The 27920-nt window shown below is 37.4% G+C and overlaps 1 protein-coding gene across 4 annotated transcripts in view; it reads right to left on the bottom strand.

Moving 5' to 3' along the window:
- Positions 1–27920, bottom strand: part of SNX29 (sorting nexin 29) — an 825026-nt gene that overhangs the window by 642934 nt on the left and 154172 nt on the right. For all 4 annotated transcript variants that reach the window (XM_056806180.1, XM_056806179.1, XM_056806182.1 and 1 more), the window contains 2 exons: positions 27374–27437; positions 25740–25868 (listed from right to left, as the gene is read on the bottom strand). In XM_056806180.1, coding sequence (XP_056662158.1) covers positions 25740–25868; positions 27374–27437 — 193 coding nt within the window. The remainder of the gene's footprint in view (positions 1–25739; positions 25869–27373; positions 27438–27920) is intronic.

Consider the following 27920-nt stretch of genomic DNA (forward strand, 5'->3'; position numbering starts at 1 on the left):
GCAATTTGGAACTATGCCCAAAGGGAGATAAAGGACTGTCTGCCCTTTGATCCGGTCACAGCACTGCTGGGTTTATACCCCAAAGAGATAATAAGGAAAAGACTGATACATGAATATTCATAGCTGCGCTCTTTGTGGTGGCAAAAAATTGGAAAATGAGGGGATGCCCTTCAATTGGGGAATGGTTAGATAAATTGTGGTATATGTTGGTGATGGAATACTATTGTGCTAAAAGGAATAATAAAGTAGAGGAATTCCATGGAGACTGGAACAACCTCCAGGAAGTGATGCAGAGCAAAAGAAGCAGAGCCAGGAAAACATTGTACACAGAGACTGATACACGGTGGTACAATCGAGCCTAATGGACTTCTCCATTAGTGTCAATACAATGTCCCTGAACAATCTGCAGGGACCTAGGAGAAAAAACACTACCCACAAGCAGAGGACAAACGATGGGAGTAAAAACACCAAGGAAAGGCAACTGCTTGACTACAGGGGTTGAGGGGATATGAATTGAGGAGAGATTCTTTTTTTTTTTTTAATATTATTTTATTTGGTCGTTTTCATACATTATTCACTGGAAACAAAGATTGTTTTCTTTTCCTCCCCTCCCCTTCCCCCCCCCCCCCCCCCGCCTTTCCCTCTCCCATAGCCGATGCATGATTCCACTGGTTATCACATGTGTTCTTGACTCGAACCCATTTCCCTGTTGTTGGAGTTTGCATTATAGTGTTCATTTAGAGTCTCTCCTCAGTCTTATCTCCTCCAACCCTGTAGTCAAGCAGTTGCTTTTCAGCGGTGTTTTTACTCCCACAGTTTATCCTCTGCTTGTGGGTAGTATTTTTTTTTTAGATCCCTGCAGATTGTTCAGGGAAATTGCATTGATACTAATGGAGAAGTCCATCACCTTCGATTGTACCACAATGTATCAGTCTCTGTGTATAATGTTTTCCTGGTTCTGCTCCTTTCGCTCTGCATCACTTCCTGGAGGTTGTTCCAGTCTCCATGGAATTTTGAGGAGAGATTCTAAATGAACACCCTAATGCAAAAACCAACAACATGGAAATGGGTTTGGATCAAGGACACATGTGATACCCAGAGGAATCACCAAGGCTATGGGAGGCGTGGTGGAGGGGGTGGGGGTAGGAAAAGAAAATGATCTTTGTTTCCAATGAATAATGTTTGAAAATGACCAAATAAAATAATGTTTAAAAGGGGGGGGGGGGGGGGAAATGGCATGGGGACAGAGAATCAAATGCTAGGCCTCAGGACTAGTAAATAGATCAGTGTGGCTAAAATTGAAAATGTGTGAAGGGGAATAATAAGTACAAAAACTGGCAAAGAAGACTGTAGTTCTTCAAGTCAGCTCAAGCATTTTCTTTATGAACCCTTTCCTGCTTCCCCTCCGTCTTCTCCCTACAAAAACATTGCCTTGTATCTAAGTTGTACATGCCTTCATTCCCACCACCTAGTAAGAATATTAACCTCTGGAGGGCAGAATCTGTTTCACTTTTATATTTATAGCTCCAAATTCTAGCACCATGCCTGGTACATACCAGAAGCTTAGTAAATAACTACAGAGGGGAACTTTAAATGCTAGAGAAATTAGTTTATACTTTATCCCAAAAGCAAGAGGAGCAATGAAAATTTTTTGAGTGAATTAATATTTTGGCAGTATAGAGGACAGCCTGGAAAGTAGGGAGATTGGAAGCAGGGTGATGAATTGAAGAATGTCAGGTAAGAAGTGATAAGGGCCAGATCCAAAACAGTAACCATGAAATTGGAAAAAGGAGAAAAGAGAAGGGGGGAAAGAGGTAAGAATGGAATCTAGAAATGTTATGGTGATACAAATCAGAAGTCTTTGCAAATAATTGAGAATTGAGGCAAAAGTAGGTGGGAGATAGACTCAATGATGACTCTGTGGTTGTAAGCCAGAGAACTGAACAGTGCTGTGATCAAGAAAAACAAGAGAGTTCAGATCAAGAGTGGGTTTAGAGAGGAAGATGAGATCTATTTTTGATACTGTAAGGATATTGGAAATTTGGTCTTGTTCTATTTAATTTAGAGATGAAGAAGCTGGCTAGAGAAAGAATTGGGCGTTTGAAGCTGAGTTGAGACAGTGTGTCAGTTTCAAATGTTGACTGTGGGGGGGAGGGATAATGGTTTTTCTATGGCAGGTGGTCTCTGAGAGTGGCAGTTACTTGGAGGGAATAGCAGTTACTGTCTCTCAGAGTGCTGGGAAGAGGTGACATCTTTTCTCTCTCCTCACTGACTGAGGTAGAAGGAAAGGAGGGAAAAACCTGAAGGAGCTAAGTGATTTTTCTTTTCCAACTTGGGAAACACTAATTATTGTCTATTGCTGTTACATAAATTGTTCTTATATCTCAGAAGACCAAAGAAAGGCCTGGTCTTTGATTTGGACTAAGGCTCAGGGTCCTAACTTGGTTCTTGCTCAAACTCAGCCAGCTAGCCTTTGTTATTTTTATAACTTGGAGACAAAGTTAAGAAGTATGAGGATAATAGTGTTTAGTTTATTGTAGAATAGTGAAAATTTGGGTTAGTCAGATCAGGAAGGATCAGTGTAGCCTGTGGAAACAGGAGAATTGATTCCTTGCAGAACCAGGAAGTTTTATTTGAGTGGAGTTAGAATTCCTTAGATTTAGACATTTTTTTATCATTATATTTTTGATAGTTTATTTTTTGCCTTTTATTTTTACAGTTTATGGGTAGGGACAAAGAACCAGAAAATCTGATTTTAAGGGGACAACTCTCAACTTGGGCAATTGGAACCATTATCAAAGCAAGGGGTCCATTGAAGCAGTAGCTAGAGCTGAGTTTCACTGTGAGCTGTAGTAACAGTGAGCTGAACTCTAGGTGGCTCCGAAACCCATCTTCCAGTCAACTTGACTCAAAGGCTCTGTGCTCTCAGAAAAGCTGGTGAATTAGCTGCATAAAATCACCATGGGATTTTTTTGTGAGATACGACTTTTCTGCCAAATCTCTTTTTCTCTATTATACTGGAATATATACAAAATTCACTTGCCTATGACTTTCTAATGCCATTACTCTCATTGACACTCCTGGAACTAATCTCTTATGCCCCTGTGCCAGTATTCTTTTTCTTGGGCTTTTCCATGATGATTGAATTGTTTTTAAACTTTAAAAGCAAATATCAAGTAAGCTACTGCAAAGAATAATCTAACGTTAAAAGTGAACTATCTAGAGACTAAACTAGATAGAATGGAAACTCAAAATGAGGAATTACTCAAAGATAAAGGGACAATAACAGAAAGCAAAGAATATGAAGCAAATAAAATAGAGGGTACAACTAAATCAGATAAACCAACTAAATTAGGAATGGAAACTGAAGCATTAGAAAGCACACCACCTCATATGTTTCCATTAAGAGAGGTATTCATAGTGTCCCCAGAGTGTGGTGTACTGAATCTCATATGCCACAACAGGTTTATACAAGTTGATATTGTTTTTAGAAAAATACCCCAAGGGGGTGGCTAGGTGGCTCAGTAGACTGAGAGTCAGGCCTAGAGATGGAAGGTCCTAGGTTCAAATCTGGCCTCAGACACTTCCCAGCTATGTGACCCTGGGCAAGTCATTTAACCCCCATTGCCAAGCCCTTACTGCTCTTCTGCCTTGGAGCCAATACACAGTATTGACTCCAAGACATAAGGTAGGGGTTTAAAAAAAATAAAGAAAGAAAAATACCCCAAAATATAAAGAACCAATGGGAGTTGTAAAGCAGTTCAGGTGCTTAATTAAGCTTTACAATCTTTCTTATTGGACTTTGACATCCTTATGGAGGAATTATTGACAAAAAGGGAGAAACAGCAGATTATAGAGGACACTAATAGAAACCTCTGAATTGCCAATTGCCCAACCAAAGATCCTGGGTGGGAAGCTAACTCGTTTGCAGGGTTCAGAGAATTAATTACAGTCAGGAAGGCAATAATTGAAACTATGAAGCAAAATTCAAGACTCCCAGGAACCTGGTCTAAATTTGAAAGTCTAAAGCAGGAAGTGGGGGAGACTCCCTCCACTTTCCTTGATAGAATTATTGACTGTGCTAAAAAATGGATTGGTTTGGATATTTTAAAAGAGGAAAGCATAAATCACATTTGCAGGCAGTTTGTGAAAAATGCATGCCCTGTAATCTGAAATTATTTTCAGAATAACTGTTCAAATTGGTTTGATATGGGTCATGATGAAATTCAAAGAATTGCTAATTGTTTTCCAAGATGAGAAAGATAGGCAATCAGAAGAGGAAAAACAATATAATTGATAACCAAAGAAATCAGAGAGCTTAAACAAAAACTGAAATTCCATGAAGTACAGGAAAAAAACAATAGCTGCACTCAGAACTTATAGACAACCCAGAAATAACTACAATCCCAGACAATACAGACAACCCCCAAGATGTAATCTTTGTGACAGACCTGGTCATCTCATGAAAGGGTGCAGAGTTAGGGGACAATTCTTTGGACAAAACTTCAGGGGAAGCCAAAGCAATAGATTTAATCTCTTTAATAGAGTCATACAAAATGGATATGAAGATTATGAGTTTTAATAACAGATTCAATAATGAGTTTAATAATGCATTCCAGTATGGGAGACCAAATTACCCAAATTATTTTGATGCTGGGAGCCATCAAGTCACGATGTCTTGACAAAGTTACTCGTGGTAGGTAAGGAGGCCACAGAGTGGCCCTTGGCAAGATGTAAATGCCCGCTCTGTCCCCTTTGCAAAACCACTCTCATTAACATCCCTTACCTAAGGAACTGACATGATTGTTATTCCCATTAGTCTCAGAAGGAATAATGAAAGAGCAAAATACTTGTATCCTAATTCTCTAAAACATCACCAAAAGTTCAGACCCTCAAACCCAATCCCAAAAGACTACCATGGAGTTAACTTTAACTTAAGTACATAATTCCTAGTAAAATCACAGCTACAAACCAAGCCCAGGACTTTCCCACTTACAGAAACTTATTCTCATGAAGCCAACATGCAAATTAATCATAAAGGCCCATATAAAATGTGCAGGTACGCCAAGCTTCATCATGCCTCAGTGACTTGATTCTTAAGAACATTCTTAAGATTAAGATTCTTAAGGGAAAAAAAAAAGAAAAAGATCAAAAAAAAAGCCCTTAAGAAACTCCCTAGTAAACCCTGAGAAATGATCAGTCTAATATTAAATCTGAACTTTGTTCCCAGTACCTCTCAACCTCAATGATATGATTGTTGAATTGTCTTTAGGAACTTCTGATTGATTACTTCTAATAAGTAAATTTCCTTCATTGTTTGTAAGTTCAAAAACTTCTCACAGGATAATAAGAAAATTAAGTCACCTGTGACAAAAACATTTATCTTGTGTGAAACCTTTATTCTGTCAAGAATCTATAATCATAATACAAGAATATAGAATGTTAAATTAAGTGATTTGTTAAAAGTTAATGTATCACTTTTCCAATTATCTCTATTTAGATATATGTGTTAGATAATGTATCTGTGTGCCAAGAAAATGGGTATAAAAATAAACATCAAACCTGGGGATGGTGAAGCAGCTGTCAGATGAAAAGCATGCCCATGGCCGTAAATATACAGCTGTCTTCCGTTTGTTATTTTCTTGACTGATTGTTAACCACTTGTCGGGAACCGCTGGAGTCACGAGTGAGATTGGACCTTGCCTGTGGCATTTCGATACTGGATACTACCATAATTCACAACAAGCCCCACACCTGAATTCCATTCAAGACTATATCAAAGCAGATACTCATACAAAATATTACCAGGTAGCTGGTAGGAATCCCCAAAAACTCAATATGCAAAAAGGTACAATTTCATTATGAAGTTGTGCCAAGGACTGTGCAGTTAAAGATCTAGTATATGGAGAATATGGACTAGGATGTATGGGCAATGAAATAAGAACTAACGAAAATGGCAAAGAGATTTTATAAACATGTCAAATTAGCACAGAAGAAATCAATGAAGAATTAGACAATGAGAAACAAGAACAAGTGTTGAGTTTTCCTGGTCCTAGTGTGTTGGTTCCTGTAATCCATTCTCCAGAAAATAGCACAGAGCCCCATGTAATCCTAAAAATAGGAACCCAAGTTTATAATTGTCTCTTGGACACAGGTGCTGCCAAATCTGTCCTGCAGAAATCCCTGAAGAGTGCAAAGCAATGGATTCTATGTAAGTTGTGGGTGTGATGGGAAAACCACAAAAAGTAAAGAAATTAGAACCAAGAATGTCTTCGCTTGGACATCTATGTATAGAACACTCTTTCCTCTTAATGCCAAAACCCCAATGAATCTTGTGGGTAGGAATCTTCTTTGTAAACTGAGAGCAACAACAATATATACACAAAACAAAGATATTTCTTTGAAACTTCCAGAAGAATTCCTTAACCTTTTCCCTGTATTATTCCTGGATACAGTAGAGTCAGAGAGGGAAGGAAATAAATTTTAAAAAAAAGAAATAAATCTATCAGATACCAGATGATATTCCAAAAGGCTTATAGGCTTCTACAGATTCTACAGATGTAGGTTTATTAAAATCAGCAACCCCTTTTAAAGTACTGACTAAAGGAGGTCCACCACCATGCATTCAACAATTCCCACCTGGTGAAGAGGCCATTGATGGGATCACCCCAATAATAAACTCATTATTGCAGCAAGGCATAATAATACCATGCATCTCTAAATATAAGAGCCCAATTTTACCTGTTATAAAAAAGCCAAGCTAGATGCAGAAGGATGAATAGTCTATTGATTCATTCAAGATTTAAGAGCTGTTAATGATCATGTAGTAAAATCTTACCCAGTTATACCAAGTTCTGCTACCATACTTTCATCTATCCCAAGTTATGCAAAATATTTTATTGTGGTTGATCCTGATATTTTTCTCCATACAAATACACAAAGACTCACAAAAGATATATGCATTCATATGGCAGTGAAATTAATATTCATGGTACTGTTTGCCACAGGAATTCTATGGAAGCCTTTCATTGTTTTCCCAAATCTTAAACAAAGATTTGAAAAATATCCAGTTCAAGGAGAGTAAGCTCATTCACTTTGTAGATGATCTACTTCTAGCATCACTATCTGTAAAAGTGTGCCAGCACGATAGCAAACGTCTTCTATGTGAGCTCTACAAGAGAGGACACAAAACATCAAAACCTAAACTTCAATGGTGTCTTCCTGGCATAGAGTATTTAGGGTCTTTGTTGTCTGATATAAACTGATGATCATTTGTGAGCACAGCAAGCAGAGTATCTAATCAGTTTATAATCAATAATCAATTCATTGCCGATTATTTTTACAATACACTGAGTTTGAGATGCTAATGGAACAGAAAATGGAGAATTACCAAAGCAATACAAAATTTAGAACTGAGACATTAGATATCATCTAAGCCACCTCCTCCCATTTAAGAACAAAAACAGAAGTGTAAAGGGATTTGACCTAAGTTATAGCTATATTAAGCATAAGAGCAGGAATTTTAATTTAGATCATATGACTACTCCGAATCCAGTGCTCTTTCTATAATATGAGCCCAGCCATAAAGAGAAACATGTGTTAATCATAACTATAAAGAAATACAAAGTACCATAACAACTGAAAGGAAAGAAATTGTTTACAGTCAAATGATACTAAGAAGCCTTAATTAAAATGAAATCTCACCTGGGTCTTAAAATTAGTTAGGAATTCAAAAAGCAATGGCAGAGAAACAACTACAAATGTTAAGAATGATACAAATAAAATCATAAAGGTGGAGAAATAGTTAGGGATAAGTTAATAGAGTAGGACCAAGTTGTCTGACACAGAAATAATAACTGACATTTATACCATACTATAAAGCTTAAAAAGTACTTTATGTATATATTCCATTTGAGCCTCACAAAAATTCATCTTATGCAGGCCTAGAGATGGGAGGTCCTAGGTTCAAACTGGCCTCAAATACTTCCCAGCTGTGCAGGTCAATTAACCCCCATCACCTATTCCTTACTGCTCTTCTGCCTTGAAAGCAATGCACAGTATTGATTCTAAGATGGAAGGTAAGAGTTTTGTTGTTTTTTTTTAATTAAGTCTTATGAGGAAGGTACTTCTGGTACTATATCCCCATTTACAGGTGACTAAACTGAATTTCAGAGAGATTAAATTATTTTTCCATGATAGAACAGCTAAGGAAGAAGGGCAGAACTTGAATCTATAAAATGCTGACTTTCTATTCTTTTAGTCTAGTATTATCTATTGTATCACACTGCCCTCACTTTATAGAATAGGAAAATATCAGGCTGTAAAGTTTGTTTGAGCCAAAATGGAAGAGCCTTAAAAGCCAGGTTTAAGGAAAAAAGTGGTCTTTTGGCAATTAGAGAAAGGTAATTGAGAAATCCATGAATTTTATGTATCAAGTGGAGGTAGAACAGGGCTGATAAATAACTGATATATAAGCTAAATATATAACTCGTGCTTCATTGACCTTTTCTTGTTCCATAGAAATGCTCCTTTAGATAAACTGTGGGAGTAGAAACACCGAGGAAAAGTAACTGCCTGACTACAGCTGTTGAGGGGACATGTCAGAGGAGAGACTCTAAAGGAACACTCTAATGCAAATACTAACAACATGGCAATGGGTTTGAATCAAGAACACATGTGATACCCAGTGGAATCATGCATCAGCTATTGGGGGGGGGGGGGGGGGAGAAAATGATCTTTGTCTCTAATGAATAATGCTTGGAAATGATCAAATAAAATATTATTTAAAAAAAAAAAGAAGAGACTTCCGGTCAAGATGGCGGTGTAGAAGCAGCGAAAGTTCAGACCTCCGAAACCCTTCCCTACCGATCGCAAACAAAGTGCTCCTAGGCCACCAAAATTCAAGCTGAACAACAGGATAGACCTGGGGAAACCTCCTCCTGGACCTGGATCAAAAGGTACCACACCCCAAAAGCCAGAACCCTAGATCACTCAGATCTAAGGGGTAGACAGAAAGAAGGTCCCAGGACCCATCCCCCCCAACCCAGAGTGCTGAGCCCAAGGCAGCAGCGGGAACCTCAGGGCTCTGAGGACTCACCTTGAAAGCAACCTGAGCCAGTCTCCGGAGCGCCCAACACAGACGGCAGGGAAGCATAGAGAGAAGGGGGAAGCCTGTGGCCCCCTGGCTGGGTTCTTCCCTCTGGGTCTCGGGGGAGGTCCCAGCTTCGGGGCACCAGCTGAGCCCAATCCCATCGGGAGCCCTCAGAGCTACTGAAAGGACAGAGGGCTCAGGGCTGGCAAAGGGGTGGCTCCGAAGAGCCTACCTTGAAAGTAACCCGGGCCAGTTTCTGGGCACTCAACACAGACTGAGGAAGAGGAGGTTGCTGCTTTTCTCTTTCTTCTTTTTTGGCTCCGGGATCATTCGGCCCACACTACCTGAACCTAATCCCATCAGGAGCCATCAGAGTCCAGGCAAGCCACTACCCCTCCCCCCTTAGAGAGCAGGGTCTTCTGAAAGAACCAGTTGAACCTAATCCCATCAGGAGCCCTTAGAGCTGCTGAGAGGACGGAGAACTCAGGGCTGGCAAAGGGGTTGCTCCAAAGAGCTTTCCTTGAAAGTAACTTGGCCAGTCTCTGGGCACTCAACACAGGCTGTGGAAGAGGAGGTGGCTGCTTTTTTTTTTTCCCTTCCCTTTTTTGGCTCTGGGATCTTTCGGCCCACACCACCTGAACCTAATCTCATCAGGAGCCCTCAGAGTCCAGGCAAGCCACAACCCCTCCCCCCTTAGAGAGCTGGGTCTTCTGAAAAAACAGAAACCTAGAGGCGAAGTCAAGATGGCAGCCTAGAAGGAGCATAGACCTGGCAGCCTGGCTAGAGCTTTAGAGATCCTCCATATCTGCTCCAGCCATCCAGGAAGTTTAAAACTCAGAGTAAACCAAGCCCAACTAAGCTGAACTCAATCCCATCAAAAGTCTCCAGAACACAGGGAAGCCCAGGCTCCCCATCCATCCTCACTGACTGCTGAACTTTAAGCCAATCAAAAGCCTCCAGAGGACAGGAAAGCTCAAACCCCCAACAACCCTCCCTCAGAGATTACACCAAGAGATCCTCTGTTAAAGCTCCAAGAGGGGAGACTGATAGAAGTCCCTAAAAAATAGAAAAATGAGAGGAACAAGAGCACAGACAAATACAGGGAGGAAAGAAGGGGTGAATTTGAACAAACAACAGAAACAGAAGAAAGAAACTACAATAGACAGCTACTACTCACCAAATGGAACAGAGGGGGAGAGATCAGCAAACGATAAACCAGAAATCCCAGCGAATTGGATACAGGCTGTGGAAGAACTCAAAACACAGCTAAGAGAGGCTGAAGACAATTGGGAAAAGAACTTAAAAATTAAGATAAGTCATCTGGAAACAGAGGCACTTGAACTAAAACAAGAAAATAGTGTCCTGAAAGCCAAAATCATCCAGCTGGAAAATGAGGCAAAGGAGATGAAAGATGAAGCAAAGGAGATGAAAGACGAGATAAAGAGGATGAAAGACAATCTTCAAAGAAACTCAGACCAGAAGGAAAAAGACGACCAAAAAGCCAAAGATGAAATCCAATCTTTAAGAACCCGAGTAAAACAACTAGAATCAAGTGACCTCACAAGGCAGCAGGACACTATAAGACAAAACAAAAAGAATGAAAAAATTGAGGAAAATGTGAAGCATCTCATTCACAAAACAGACGATTTAGAAAATCGTTCAAGAAGAGACAATTTAAGAATAATTGGACTACCAGAAGACCACGACAAAAGAAAAAGCCTGGACATAATACTAGAGGAAATTATCCAGGAAAACTGTCCCGAAATCCTAGAACAAGAGGGGAAAGTGGAGATTGAAAGAATCCACAGATCACCCCCTGTTTTTAATCCCCAACTGACAACACCAAGAAATGTTATAGCCAAATTCAAAAACAATCAGATAAAAGAACAGGTATTACAAGCTGCCAAAAAGAAACCATTCAGATACCATGGAAACATGGTGAGGATAACACAGGATCTTTCTGCATCCACACTGAAGGACCGAAAGGCATGGAATATGATATTCCGGAAAGCAAGGGAACTAGGCCTACAGCCAAGAATAAAATACCCATCAAAACTGACTATATTCTTACAGGGGAAAGTATGGTCATTTAACACAACAGAGGAATTCCAAGCATTCATAAATAAAAGACCAGACCTGAACAGAAAATTTGAAGTCCAACCACAGAATTCAAGAGAATCATCAAAAGGTAATTAAAAAAGAGGGGAAAAACAACAACAACAACAAAGGTTTTTTTTAAGAGACTCAATAAGTTAAAATGATATGTATCCCTATAAGAAAAGAGGTCATTGGCAACTCTTAAAAACTGTTGCTATCACCTAAGCAGCTAGAAGAACTACACTCAGAGGGAAGGGACAAACTGTATAGGATGAAAGGACAAGACATAAATAGGTATATAGAGATATGCATGCATAAATACATATACATGTGTATGTATATATATATATATATACATGACTAAAGCTAAAAAAGAAAAGAGGTTATGACTAAAAGAAATGGGAAAAGAAACAAATGGGGGTAAATTTATATGTCACAAAGAAGCTCATGGCGGGAGGGGGGAGAACATCGATACACTGGAAGGGTAAAGAGGTCGGAGATAGGAAATATTCAACTCTTACGTACTTTGAAACTGACCCAAAGAGGGAAGAACAATCCAATCCATTGGGGAAGAGAATAGATTTGCGCCCTACAGAGGAGTAGAAGGGTAAAAAACAGACTGGTGGGGAGGGAAGCAGTACAAGGGAGGGAGAGGGGGGGGGGGGAATTTTTAAAAAGACTACAGGGGAAAATAAGGGAGGGAATTAGAAGGGAGGGGGGTAGAAAGGGAAATACAAGGGGGACTGATTTAAAGTAAATCACTGGACTAAAAGGTAGAGCTGGAGAAGAAAGGTTAGAATTAGGGAAGGATATCAAAATGCCAGGGAGTCCACAAGTGACAGTCATAACATTGAACGTGAATGGGATGAACTCACCCATAAAACGTAAACAAATAGAAGAATGGATTAGAATCCAAAACCCTACCATATGTTGTCTCCAAGAAACACACATGAGGCGGGTAGACACCCACAAGGTCAGAATTAAAGGATGGAGTAAGACCTTCTGGGCCTCAACTGACAGAAAGAAGGCAGGAGTGGCAATCATGATATCTGATAAAGCCAAAGCAAAAATAGACCTGATCAAAAGGGATAGGGAAGGTTATTATATTTTGTTAAAAGGGACTTTAGATAATGAGGAAATATCACTAATCAACATATATGCACCAAATAATATAGCACCCAAATTTCTAATGGGGAAACTAGGAGAAATGAAGGAAGAAATAGACAGTAAAACCATATTAGTGGGAGACTTAAACCAACCATTATCAAATTTAGATAAATCAAATCAAAAAATAAATAAGAAAGAGGTAAAAGAAGTGAATGAAATCTTAGAAAAATTAGAATTAATAGACATATGGAGAAAAATAAATAGGGATAAAAAGGAATACACCTTCTTCTCAGCACCACATGGCACATTCACAAAGATTGACCATACATTAGGTCACAGAAACATGGCACACAAATGCAGAAAAGCAGAAATAATAAATGCAGCCTTTTCAGACCACAAGGCAATAAAAATAACGATCAGTAATGGTACATGGAAAACCAAATCAAAAACTAATTGGAAACTAAACAATATGATACTCCAAAATCGTTTAGTTAGAGAAGAAATCATAGAAACAATTAATAATTTCATCGAGGAAAATGACAATGGCGAAACATCCTTTCAAACCTTTTGGGATGCAGCCAAAGCAGTAATCAGAGGTAAATTCATATCCCTGAGTGCATATATTAACAAACTAGGGAGAGCAGAGATCAATCAATTGGAAATGCAAATAAAAAAACTCGAAAGTGACCAAATTAAAAACCCCCAGCAGAAAACCAAACTAGAAATCCTAAAAATTAAGGGAGAAATTAATAAAATTGAAAGTGATAGAACTATTGATTTAATAAATAAGACAAGAAGCTGGTACTTTGAAAAAACAAACAAAATAGACAAAGTACTGGTCAATCTAATTAAAAAAAGGAAGGAAGAAAAGCAAATTAACAGCATCAAAGATGAAAAGGGGGACATCACCTCTGAGGAAGAGGAAATTAAGGCAATCATTAGAAATTACTTTGCCCAATTATATGGCAATAAATATACCAATTTAAGTGATATGGATGAATATATACAAAAATACAAACTGCCTAGACTAACAGAAGAGGAAATAGAATTCTTAAATAATCCCATATCAGAAAATGAAATCCACCAAGCCATCAAAGAACTTCCTAAGAAAAAATCCCCAGGGCCTGATGGATTCACCAGTGAATTCTATCAAACATTCAGAGAACAGTTAATCCCAATACTATACAAACTATTTGACATAATAAGCAAAGAGGGAGTTCTACCAAACTCCTTTTATGACACAAACATGGTACTGATTCCAAAACCAGGCAGGTCAAAAACAGAGAAAGAAAACTATAGACCAATCTCCCTAATGAATATAGATGCAAAAATCTTAAATAGGATACTAGCAAAAAGACTTCAGCAAGTGATCAGAAGGGTCATCCACCATGATCAAGTAGGATTTATACCAGGGATGCAGGGCTGGTTCAATATTAGGAAAACCATCCACATAATTGACCACATTAACAAGCAAACCAACAAGAACCACATGATTATCTCAATAGATGCAGAAAAAGCCTTTGATAAAATACAACACCCATTCCTATTAAAAACACTAGAAAGCATAGGAATAGAAGGGTCATTCCTAAAAATAATAAACAGTATATATCTAAAACCATCAGCTAATATCATTTGCAATGGGGATAAACTAGATGCATTCCCAATAAGATCAGGAGTGAAACAAGGATGCCCATTATCACCTCTATTATTTGACATCGTACTAGAAACACTAGCAGTAGCAATTAGAGAAGAAAAAGAAATTGAAGGCATCAAAATAGGCAAGGAGGAGACCAAGTTATCACTTTTTGCAGATGACATGATGGTCTACTTAAAGAATCCTAGAGATTCAACCAAAAAGCTAATTGAAATAATCAACAACTTTAGCAAAGTTGCAGGATACAAAATAAACCCACATAAGTCATCAGCTTTTCTATATATCTCCAACACAGCTCAGCAGCAAGAACTAGAAAGAGAAATCCCATTCAAAATCACCTTAGACAAAATAAAATACCTAGGAATCTACCTCCCAAGACAAACACAGGAACTATATGAACACAACTACAAAACACTCGCCACACAACTAAAACTAGACTTGAGCAATTGGAAAAACATTAACTGCTCATGGGTAGGAAGAGCCAACATAATAAAAATGACTATCCTGCCCAAACTTATTTATCTATTTAGTGCCATACCCATGGAACTCCCAAAAAATTTCTTTACTGATTTGGAAAAAAGCATAACAAAGTTCATTTGGAATAACAAAAGATCAAGGATATCCAGGGAAATAATGAAAAAAAACACTACTGAGGGGGGCCTAGCAGTCCCAGACCTCAAACTATATTACAAAGCAGCAGTCATCAAAACAATTTGGTACTGGCTAAGAGACAGAAAGGAGGATCAGTGGAATAGACTGGGGGAAAGCGACCTCAGCCAGATAGTATACGATAAACCCAAAGATCCCAGGTCTTGGGACAAAAATTCACTATTTGATAAGAACTGCTGGGAAAATTGGAAGACAGTGTGGGAGAGAATAGGAACTGATCAACACCTCACACCCTACACCAAGATAAATTCAAAATGGGTGAAAGACTTAAACATAAAGAAGGAAACCATAAGTAAATTGGGTAAACACAGAATAGTATACATGTCAGACCTTTGGGAAGGGAAAGACTATAAAACCAAGCAAGACATAGAGAGAATCACAAAATGTAAAATAAATAATTTCGACTACATCAAATTAAAAGGCTTTTGTACAAACAAAAGCAATGTAACTAAAATCAGAAGGAAAACAACAAGTTGGGAAAAAATCTTCATAAAAACCTCTGACAAAGGTTTAATTACTCAAATTTATAAAGAGCTAAATCAATTGTACAAAAAATCAAGCCATTCCCCAATTGATAAATGGGCAAGGGACATGGATAGACAGTTTTCAGATAAAGAAATCAAAACTATTAATAAGCACATGAAGAAGTGTTCCACATCTCTTATAATCAGAGAGATGCAAATCAAAACAACTCTGAGGTATCACCTCACACCTAGCAGATTGGCTAACATGACAGTTATGGAAAGTAATGAATGCTGGAGGGGATGTGGCAAAGTAGGGACATTAATTCATTGCTGGTGGAGTTGTGAACTGATCCAGCCATTCTGGAGCGCAATTTGGAACTATGCCCAAAGGGCGATAAAAGAATGTCTACCCTTTGATCCAGCCATAGCACTGCTGGGTTTGTACCCCAAAGAGATAATGGACAAAAAGACTTGTACAAAAATATTCATAGCTGCGCTCTTTGTGGTGGCCAAAAATTGGAAAATGAGGGGATGCCCATCAATCGGGGAATGGCTGAACAAATTGTGGTATATGTTGGTGATGGAATACTATTGTGCTCAAAGGAATAATAAAGTGGAGGATTTCCATGTGAACTGGAACAACCTCCAAGAAGTGATGCAGAGCGAGAGGAGCAGAACCAGGAGAACATTGTACACAGAGACAAACACACTGTGGTATCATCGAACGTAATGGACTTCTCCATTAGTGGTGGTGTAATGTCCCTGCACAATCTGCAGGGATCAAGGAGAAAAAAACACTATCCAAAAGCAGAGGACAAACTGAGGGAATAGAAACACCAAGGAAAAGCAACTGCCTGACTACAATGGCTGAGGGGACATGACAGAGGAAAGTCTCGGAGTGAACACTCTGATGCAAATACTAACAACATGGCAATGGGTTCAAGTCAAGAACACATATGATACCAGTGGAATCACAGGTCGGCCACGGGGGGTGGGAGGGAGGAAAAGAAAATGATCTTTGTCTTTAATGAAAAATACATGGAAATGATCAAATAAAATACTATTAAAAAAAAAATAAGAAGTGCTCCTTTAGGAGTGATCTATAACAGTATGGGGCACAGTTCAACACATTACAGAATTCCAGTTGTTCCCCAGCTCCTGAGCAGCCTGTGAAAACAAAATTCTCACTTTTTCAACAGAGGCAGTCACTTCTGCAGCTTGATGTTGGCCTTCCTCATATACAGATGTTGCTGTGTACATTAGCAACAGGATCTTCCAGGCTACAACAGCAGACAGAGACTATGCAGAAGACATTAATACTATCTATGTACTTAGAAGAGAGATCATATTAAAATAAAAGTGGAGTAGATTCAAGAGAACATTAAAAACAGCTACAGATTTAATGTTTAAAGAACAGTTTATGAATGTTACCTCCAGAAAATGAATTGAAAAATAGAAACATGAAAAACATGATTTATATATACATATCTTTCTCAAGGATGAGCAGCCTTCTGTGATGTGGGGAGGGGAAAGAGGAACTGAGACCCTTGTAAATAAATTTAATTAATTAAAAAATTAAAAATAAAACTAGAAACTACCTGGTTATATCTCACTTGCTCTGGTAAGTCATCCAGAAGAGTGATTGATTAAAAAGAAGAAATAACAGCCTCCTTCTACCACAAAGTAAAGCACAGAGTTTGCAGAAATGTGGTCCCATGGGGAAATAAATCTTAATCACTTTTCCATCTTTCAGAGACTGATCATCCAGGACTCTCACTTCTCTTTTTGGCCCCTGACTTTTAGTTATTATACTATTCTATCATCAAGAGCATGATGAGGGAACAATGAAAGAAGATGAAATTAGTCTCAGTCAATTTTGCTCCTTGTTAGCAATCAGCTCAAAGGCCTGGTGGGGGGAATAGTAAAAATGATTGCATTAAATGAAAATGAGGTTTTAAGATTATCAGTGGATTTCAATTATCCATGCTACCCCCTTTGTTTCCCATTACCATAATCAAGATATGACTGGACCCCTAGAGCAATCATTTTCCTCACTTTCAAAAGCCATGTGGACTTGGCAGTTGTCTTTCTTTGTACTGAATTGTTGATGTTGCCAAGAATATCTCCTCTGCTCAGCTTCCTGCTGCTTCCCTCACTAGAATTCAAAAAATAAGAACTTGCTTGGCAGTGATGTCATCAGAACTGTTACTCCCTGCAGGGCACTCACATGTTGGTTATATTTAAGATCCAGTCTTCATATTCAGTGACATGGAAATTGCCACCTTGTGAGCCACCAGAAAGGAAGATCTGAAAATTTATCTTCTAGGAATAACCAGGTTACATCCCTGCCTACACCAAAATTGAGGGCTTAACCTGAGCAATGTGGTCTTAAAAAACTAAGATCAACAAAGGGAAGATACATGATTTCAATAATTTTAATGAACACACAAAAAAAAATCATTTACCTGGCCTCATTACTCATCTCCTGTATTCATTGTTTACAACTGCTCTATGCTTTGTGTTTCTTCAAACAGATTTTTCAGCCACTTCTAATTACACAAGACAGCAAATGTAACATCAATGAATGTAAATGCATTTCTCTCCCCAGTGGATAATTACACTAACCTTATAATGAGAATTGTATCATACTTATTGCTTTCTGTAAATTTTTATCTTTTCTAGCTTGTTCCCTTTGATGAGGAGAAAACTTGAAAATAATAGGATAAAACAATGACTCAGATTTAGGCTTCTTTCTTCCTCCAGCTGCACATTTTCAGCATTTTGATGAAGCACCCAAGTCCACATTTGATGTAGGTTTTGTAATGAACATCTGGTGTTGGGTGGTAATGGCTCTAACACTTTGCTAATTCTATATGGACACATGCTTCAAATACAGCTGTTCCTTCAAATACCTTTCTGTTTACCCCCTAAAAAATTTAACTCATCAACTAATTAAACCGAACCTGGGCTCTTGACTGGAATCCAGAGTTAGAAGAGAAGATAAATATGTTCATTTCTTTTTATCTTGTACAGTAGGGAAAGATGCTCAGTTCTGGATCTTCATTTGCACAATTTTCATATGGGGAATTATTGAGAAAACTAACTGCTATCAAGCCAAGCCTCTCCCATCTTGTACTTCTGAAACTGAAAGAAGCAGTAGGGTGCCATGGCTAATGTGCTGAGTTTGAGAAAAACCTGAGTTCATATCCCATATCTGATTTATAATTTTTTGGTGTGACCTTAGACAAGTCATTAATCTCCCTTTGGTCCTCAATTTTTATTGCTATTGTTCAGTTGTTTCAGTTGTGTCTGGCTCTTCGAAATCCATTTGGAGTTTTCTTTGCAAAAATACTAGAGTGGTTTGCCATTTTCTATCTCATCTCATTTTACAGATGTGGAAACTGAGGCAAAAGAAGTTAGGTGACTTGTCCAGGATCACACCACTATGAATTCACAAAGATATCATTCCGATTCTAGGCCCAGCACTCTATCCATTAGGCCACTTAGCTTCCTAGTCCATAGTTCCCTCATCTGTAAAATGAAGGGGTTGGAGCAGAGAGCATATGTTGTCCTTTCCAGCTTTAGAACTGTGGTCTATGGGAGGAAAAAAATCGTAAGGCAGAGGTTCTTGATCCATAGCTAGATTTCAAGGGGTAAATCTGGATGGAGAAAAAGTTATGTTTTTATTTTGGCTAGCATCTAAATGAGATTAAGCATTTTCTTAGATCAAGACTTATTTTTAAAAGCATTATTCTGAGAAGAAATTCACAGGCTTCAACAGACTGCCTAAGTTGTTCATGACACAAGGGAGTTTAAGTACTCCTGCCTTCAAGGAAAATCTATAATATGGCTGAAAGAATGCATAGTTCTATACTCTTTATAATCTCAAACGGAGGCACAAATAAACTTAGATTTTACTTACATCTGACTTTCCCTGACTCTCATTTTAAATTGGCCCTATGAGAAACATTAGCCATACACCTCCTGCCATAAAGGGCACCTTCACCTTTCATGGCTGGAGAAAGCTAAGGTGACCAGTAAAAGATGATTAGTTCCAAATATTGGTATTTTCCTGCCTCACAGTAGAAGCAGAAGTTCTCTGGAGAATTCTCAACAAAATTAGGCACTAGAATGTGATCCTAGAATACAAAATGGATGATTCCTAAATTTAAAATTCTCACTTCCTAACATTACCCTAACAGTCTTAACTCACTCTGCCCTTCTCAGAGCCTTGGCTTTTGAAAAGGTAAAATTACTTAAATGTCTCCAACAAACTCATTACTAGAATCCTCTTAACAAACTACTTGGTATTACAAACAAGAGGAGTTATTTTCAGGAATTCTTCTTTGAAGGCTGGCAGGCCAGGTTACCTCTCAGAAAACATCTATCTGTAAATTTGAAATAGCTGAATTATTTACCTAAACTATTATGAAAAATCCAAACCAAATGGGAAGACATAAGGACAGGCTGGGGTATATCAGGCAGGCAAAGAGCTTTTTCAGTCAACAGAAAAAGACAATCCAAGCCTTTCAGATTTGTTTTCCCAAATAAAACTTCATAAACATTAATTAGCATATGATCTTTTATCCTCAACCTTCTAGTGATGATGAGAAATACATACTTGACTTCAGGATTAAATTTTTGAAAACTAAGGAAAACAATTGTTCTTAGATAGCTCAGCTCTTATCCAATTATTCATGTATTCATGGATCACAAAAGACCTTAATTCTCTCATCTTCCATACTTCCTTTTGGCTTTTGTTGCATGATTCAATATAGACTTGTCAGTTATTGATAAGGTTGTGTTATAGGAGGAGGAAGAAGTACCACCTACTTACCAAATGAAACTCAGTTAGGTATAAACTAGCCAACTACCCTATTTATTACCATCTAGAAAAAATAAAATGATGACAGAATGACAAATTAGATTATAAATACAAACCAACTGACAGAAGAAATAGAGTACATCTCAGGAAGAGACTGGATTGAAAGATTTGAAAACCAGAGAATATATCAGATTAGGCCTAGATACATAAACCTAATTTTATTTTTGAGGTGATTATAAAAATGACAAATAGGTAGGAATAAAGATCATGTCTGGTCTCTGCTCACTTCTAAGAAAATTTTAAAGGGGAAAACATTAACTAAAAAGTTTCAAATGGATTCAAGAGTTTACTCAATAAATTCAAATATTTTTCTAGTGTTTAAATATAACTAAGGCAAATGGCCTTCATATCCTCTTGGAAAGATAAAGTCTTTTCTTTATATCACTCCACCAGCCATGGTTCACAGTTCCAATGGCCCTACTGTGACTAGGCTATTACTTCAAGCTATTTTAACAGGTCTTTATGTTCTAGGGTATTGGTTCTTAACCTTTTTTGCATCATAGACACCTTTGGCGAATATGTTCTTAAATGTGTAAAACAAAATAAAATAGAGGAAATCAATTATACTGATATACAGTTATCATATTAAAAAACAAGTTCATAGACCTCAGGTTAAGAGCCTTGCTCTAAAGAAACATTAACCATGGTATAGCAGAAAAAGCACTGGATTTAGAGTCAAAGGACCTGTGATCAAATCCTATTTATGTTACTTTCTACCTTTGTGAGTGAAGCCATGTAACATCCAAGGAGAGAGACTGTGGTTGGATTTACAAATCTAGGCATCATAGGCATAGGGTTAATAATTGAACCTTTGGTGGTTGATGAGGTCATCAAGTGAGAGAATAAAGAGAAAAAAATAGAAGGAAGTTCAAGAGTGAGCATTGAGGTACACACTTATGGTTAGGTACACAAGATGAACTAGAAAAGGCCAGATAACTAGAAAGAGAAGGGAAAGAAGGGTCCCAAAAAATCCAGGAGGAGTGGTTAGGGAACAGAATTAAGTGCTGCAAGGAAGTCACTGAGGATAAAGATCAAGAAAAAAAAAAACATCAGTTTGGGTTATTAAGAGATCATTGGAAACTAGAAAGGGCTGAAGTGCAAAATAAGACTGGTTCAAGACCCCATGAGATCTCTTGGGGCTTCTGCAATAGCCTATCTAGTCTCCCTAACTTGAGTCTCCATCCTCCAAAGGTGCTTAGACAAGAAAGCTTTCTAAAGCCAATGTCTGACCATGTCACCCTTCTCTGCTCAGTGAACTCCAACATTAACCTGTTACTTTTGGGATCAAGAAGTAGGTATGGTGAAGAAAAGAGAAGTTTTGCAATAGCTTCTGGTGAAGAATGAGATAGAGAATCATTTGGGGAAGCATACTAGATCTATATGGTTGTATATATGTATGGTTGTAGTCTATGTGGTGATTATATATAATTATATCTGATATGATTATATATATATATATATATATATATATATATATGTCTTTGCTACTATCATCTCTATACTGACGACTGTCCAATAACCATGAAAGTGGCTAAAGCAAATAAAGTGGAATACTCAGAGTTTGGTCACACATCAAAGATGCCAAGATCATCTATTACATCCCAGGCTAAGCCAGTTATTCTGACTTTTGTTCTGCCACTGGACTTTGATGACTCTAGAAGAGAGAGAGAGAGGTTGACAACTTTGCGCAGCTTTGCTTCACTTAAATCTAAACTCACCTGCAAGTCAAGATATTACTCTATGATGTCACTGGTCCTCTTCAAAACACAGGATGAACAACAACTTTCTGAGTATTAGAAAGTCACTTAATCTCTCAAAACCAGAGGTAGATGAGGAGGTTGGACTAGATGGCCTCCAAGATCCCTTCCAACTCTAAACCTCTAAGTTCACAGGCTCTTCTCAGCAAGTGATTCCCAAGCCAATTCCCTACCAGACAGCTAAGAGATTTGGTTCTTACTTTTTACCACTTGAGACAAAAATTCCATCAATCCTTCTGGATAGACATCCAAGAAACTGACTCACTCACTGAATAACTTTCTCTTTAAAAGCTGGAAGAAAGAATCTGAAAGCAGGGGCAGAGATTTAGGATTTCCATAGAAGGTTAATAAAAGGTGACTGACTACCCCTATAACACAGTAGAGAATAATTCATTCTACTCTGTCTCTTTCAGATATGAAAACATCTCACTCATATACCCTCCATGAATAAATAGCAAGATTTATCATTTAGCTATTCAGAGGATATACAAAGAAGAAAGCTTAAAAGGAAGTCAAGGCCTAAAAAACAATAAAAATAGTATTGTATTGAATGAAGAGTAATGGCCCTAGACACTAAATGCATTCTATGGTTTCCTGGAAGGTACAAGCAAAGAAAAGATGCTTTTTGCCTAGCCTAAGCCTCACCATTCACTCCAAATGACTGGCACAGAAACCAGTTAAGGACTAAACTACAGCACTGTTTTAGGGAGAATGTCCTATGGAAAACAGTAAGGTAAGTTTGGCAATAAACATCTGTTTATTAAAACAACTTGACTTGAATGATGGGTTCATAAATAATAATAAAAACAGCTGATATTGATATAATGTTGTAAGATTTATGAAACTCTATATATTATCTCATAATTTAACACAGTTCTACTACAGCAACTCTGCTACTCATTTCTCCAAAACTGTACCTGGTTATGATACATTGCAAATAATTGGCTGATCTAGCTCTCTGAGATCCCTCTCACCTCGAATCCCCATGCCTGAGTGTTTGTATTCATCCTGGATAGTACCACCTAAAAACATAGTCTTTCTTTAAACAAGGCTGATCCACTAGACATGCAAATTTTGTAGCCATGGTGAGGCATGCAAAGAAGCAACCCAAGCTAAGCCAAACATTCAGGTAACTAAGGCTTCTGTTGATACATGAATATTGTCTGCTTGATGACAAAGTGTTCATGTGGATAAAATAAGGACAAAGGCAAAGGCACTTTGTCACAGGATTAGTTATAGATAGATATGAACCAAATTGAAAATACATCAAAATCGTACTGCATAACAAATACTACAACAACCTAACACTATTCTGCTTTGGTTCTTCCTCTCTCTTCATCCCAAGGAAGGGTTTGTTTGGCAAAAAAGCCTATTAGAAATTTTTGAGTACAGCAAAATCAGAGTTCTATGGCTGATTTGACAGAACTGGGAGGAAATAATGGTTAATCAAATTATTTGCTTAAGAGAAGATTATATTACCTGTTATACAAAGGTCTATGATTTTCAAATAACCAGAATAATAGTCAGACTTTCAGAAAAGGAAAGGGCAATAGGAATCATCTAGCATAACCTCCTCATTTTAAAGATGAGGAAACTGAGGTCTGAAGATATGAAATGTCTTGTCCCAAGTAACAGAATTAATTTAATCTTTCTCAGATGAGTCAGAAGATACTTCAAGAACTTTAGCCTCAGGGTTGTCATTACAAAATATCTAATTCCTCTACACTATAGATAATGCAGCACTGTTAGCGGAAAAAGAGAAAATTGCTGAATTGTAGAATCTCAGAGTTGGAAGGGAACTGAAATGTCATCTATTGAGACTCTTTCCTAATACCCTCTACCACATCCCAACAAATAATCAATTGATATCTGTTTAAACAACTCCAATACAAAGAAAATTACCTAAATTGGAAACACATTCTATTATTAGAACACTCTCATTGTTTTTTTAAAACTTCTTCCTGATACTGAGATAAAAATCTGCTTCTGTTAAGATCAAACCCTGATCCTAGCTGGTTCTGAGTCATGGAACTACATGTTTTGTGTGATTTAAATGGACAATGTCCTGTTGTTGTAAGTGTTGTACCCATAACTGAACACAATGAAGTATATGTGTTCTGACTAGTAGAAAGGGAGAAAAGAATAATCAACTTCTTCCTTAGCACTTATTGCAATACTTCTAAAAACTTGTGACTTCATTTCTGTGGAGCAACACAATGCAATCTCTATCCCTTTAAGAAATACTTTTCATTGGATAGCCAGGTGGCCCAATGGATACGAGAGCCAGGCTAGGAGTTGGGAAGTCCTGAGTCCAAATTTGGCCTAAATATTTCCTAGCTGTGTAACCCTAGGCAAGTCACTGAACCCCAAATATTTAGCCCTTACCACTCCTCTACCTTGGAGACAATACTATGACAGAAGATAAGTATTTTAAAAAAGAAGGTTTTATAAGTTACCATAACTTAAAAAAAATTAATCACCTAATATTCAGTCATCCTTCTGATGATAAAGTTCTTCAAACTAGTTAGATTCAGTCCTTGGATAAATACAAGTGATTCACTTTTGGGCCCATACTCAAAGACCTGCCGTCAAATCACAGGGTTTGGAGCTGAGCTGGTTAGAACTTTAGAGATTATCTCACCCAGTCACTTTATTTTACCAAAGAAGAAATAGAGATACAAACTAGTTAAAAGATTTGTCCATCAATTGGGGAATGGCTGAACAAATTGTGGTATATGTTGGTGATGGAATATTATTGTGCAAAAAGGAATAATAAAGTGGAGGAGTTCCATGGAGACTGGAACGACCTCCAGGAAGTGATGCAGAGCGAGAGGAGCAGAACCAGGAGAACATTGTACACAGAAACTAATACACTGTGGTATAATGGAATGTAATGGACTTCTCCATTAGTGGCAGTGTAATGTCCCTGAACAATCTGCAGGGATCTAGGAGAAAAAACACTATCCATAAGCAGAGGACAAACTGAGGGAGTAGAAACACCGAGGAAAAGCAACTGCCTGACTACAGAGGTTGAGGGGACATGACAGAGGAGAGACTCTAAACGAACACTCTAATGCAAATACTAACAACATGGCAATGGGTTCGAATCAAGAACACATGTGATACCCAGTGGAATACGGGGGGGGGGGGGGGGGGGGGGGGGGAGGGGGGAGGAAAAGAAAATGATCTTTGTCTTTAATGAATAACGCATGGAAATGATCAAATAAAATACTATTTAAAAAAAAAAAAGATTTGTCCAATATCACATTGACAGTTGGAGAAAGAGGACTCAAAGCCAGTTCTTTTAACCATCTAGTAATTATTCTATTATACTACCTTTATGAATTAGCAGAAACTGAGAGAACTTATGCCTCATTGGCATAAACTATAAAAGAAAAGAATCATCTCCCACACCACAATGAGGGAATTTAAGTACAAATCTGATGGGAATTTAGGTACACATCTTCTATAAATATAACATATAATTTGTGGTTTTATTGTACTATTCATTGTACTATATATGTCTTTTTCCCTTCATATTTCATTATAAGACCCTAAAGTGATAAGGATATGGGGGCAGGAGCAGAATCAAGAAGAAAAAAATGAGAGAGAAGACAGAGAAAAATTAGGGAGGGAGATCAAGGTTTTCTCTGTACTTAAAGATAGATCTTATCAAAACTATGTCAACAAACAGCTGCTCAAATGAATATAGGATTTAATCATAGTACCAATGGTACATATAGCAATATATATTGTTATGGTCTATTAAATGCTCATTTTTTTTATACTTCACATATATCTAACCTCCTAAGGACACATGTTAACAGTCTCTCAATTTATCAAGTTTCTCTTGCTACTCTCCATGAGAGAATGTTATGTCCTATTCTCTCCCAAATATATGTCTAAAGAATAGTATGTTATTTGGTCAATATTCTTACAATCTTTAAAATAAAACTATCCATCACATGCTTCCCACACATAACCCACTCCTTGCTCTCAATTTCATTTTACCCACCTTGCCAATGCCTGGATCTTTGCTACATGTCGTTCCTCCTGTTCTGATACTTTTCGTTTCAAGTTGTCAATTTCTTGCCTGAGCACTGCAGAATGTTCCATCTCTCCATCAAGCAGGTTCCGCAATGATCTGGGGGAAGAGGAGACAATACATTCAGACATCAAAAGCAAAGTGCCCATTGAGCCCAAAGCAGAATTACTACTAAAATCCAGTTGATTCCTTTCCCTGATCTAAAATAAAATTTTATTTAAGGTTCTTTAGGTAAAGTTATTTAAATAATGTTCCAAAGGATGTCCTGGAGTCTCATGACAGTAAGAGCATTGGACTAATGAATGAGAGTGAACAGGACCAAAGAAATATGTACCTAAGAATGAGTTTCACAAGTCACCAATTTGAAGGTTCAGTGAAAGTAAAACATTAGTCTGACCTTAATTATCAGTGTCACACAGGACATATTTTAAACTGTACCACATTAAATTAGTCTTTGTTGTTTTGTTTTGTTTTGTTTTCTAACAAGGGTAATCTTGTCATAGTCTTATTGAAAAGGAGTTTACCAAAAAATGAATATAAACAGAGGTTGGGAAAATAATCAATAGCATGCAAACATGCACAGAATGTGCAAATTATGTGAAAGATGTTTCCTTTAAAAGATACCCATTATTATTACCCACTAAACATATATGCTGACATTCTATCATTTCACAACATATTATGTCTTGCCTCCCAAAGCTTATCAGCCCACCAAAAGTTCTCTTGTGAACATAATTTCTGGTTTTATACAAAGAGTAGGAAGCAGATCTTCTAGTTATTCAAATGCTATAGTTGAAAAACAAACCAAACATGACAAGTATTACATCCAAGCATGACTTTTTTTTCTTTTTGGACAGGAAACCCACTTATACATTAAATATCTGAATTACTCTTGCTACAGGATAGCAGAACATTAGCAGAGTTTGGAACTAAAGTTTTCATTTGTTGTAAAGGCATGCCACTTTTACAAGCATAAAGCAAGATTGAGTGGAACTTTCTCAGGTGTCTAAATTCTAAAATGAGAATGTATTACACTATGCAACTAGGTCAGCAATAGTTTTAGAAAGCTTTGCAGAGATTTTAAAGGGTAAACATGGCCAATATTCAAATATAAGGCAATTTCTCACTAGCTAAATAAATAAACCATGAGAAATGCTTTGAGGGACCTATCCTTCCATCTTTTCAGATCCCTGAACCTGAAGTCAAAAGACTTAAATTCTAGTCACCCCTCAGCCAGTAACTAATCTTGTTAACATGCAAAAAGATTATAACAATTCCCATGTGTCAAATGACAAGAGAAATGTAAAAACATTTTTGAATACTTAAAAGTACTACGCAACCTAAGGACCTTTTAGTAACTGCAGTTATTCAGGAGATCAAGAATGTACACTTATTTTGGAAAGCAATCTTATATTATAAGGCATAGATACAAAAAGACTTTTTTTAAAGCTACTTTGTACATTTTTGCATAAAAAAGAACAAATTTTATTTAATACATACATATATGCATATATACATATCTGTGTGCATATTCCCTTAGCCTCAAAACACCTAGCACCAAAAAGGGGACTGAGGAGAGAAAGAGTTGCAAGGCCACAAAATACCTGTTTTCTTCTTCCAGTTCATCCTTTCTATTCATCATAGCCACAATGGCTTGACGCAGTTCATCTAAAAGGGAAAAAAGCAAGGACAAATTAAGTGACAGGTCAAGTCTATTATTTCATATCTCACCATCCAGTGTCATTAAAAATAACTTCTCTGGAGGAAGTTCTTCATTCTTTAGAGAAGTAATCCTCCAACAGTTTTATTTGAAAGAAGGTGGCTGCCATGAGTGGGATTTCATATCAACAAATATATATGAATTCTATTTGAGGCCAGCCATCAAAAATTTTATAATCCAGTTAAATAGGCAAAATATTTATAGGCACACACACACATATGTGCATAAGCAAGCAACATATTTATACAGATATGTATATAGATAAAATAATTAACAATATAAGTACCAAAAAGCTAAGCTAATCCAATCTTGGGCAGTATTAATAGAAGTATTCAGGGGGAAAAAAATGAAAAATGTGCTAACAAGCCTGGAAATCCTGCATTTGAGAATAGGTTTAAGGAACTAGGGAGATTTCGCTTTAAAAAAGAGAA

Source organism: Monodelphis domestica, chromosome 7 (assembly GCF_027887165.1).
Source record: "Monodelphis domestica isolate mMonDom1 chromosome 7, mMonDom1.pri, whole genome shotgun sequence".
NCBI classification, from domain to species: domain Eukaryota; kingdom Metazoa; phylum Chordata; class Mammalia; order Didelphimorphia; family Didelphidae; genus Monodelphis; species Monodelphis domestica.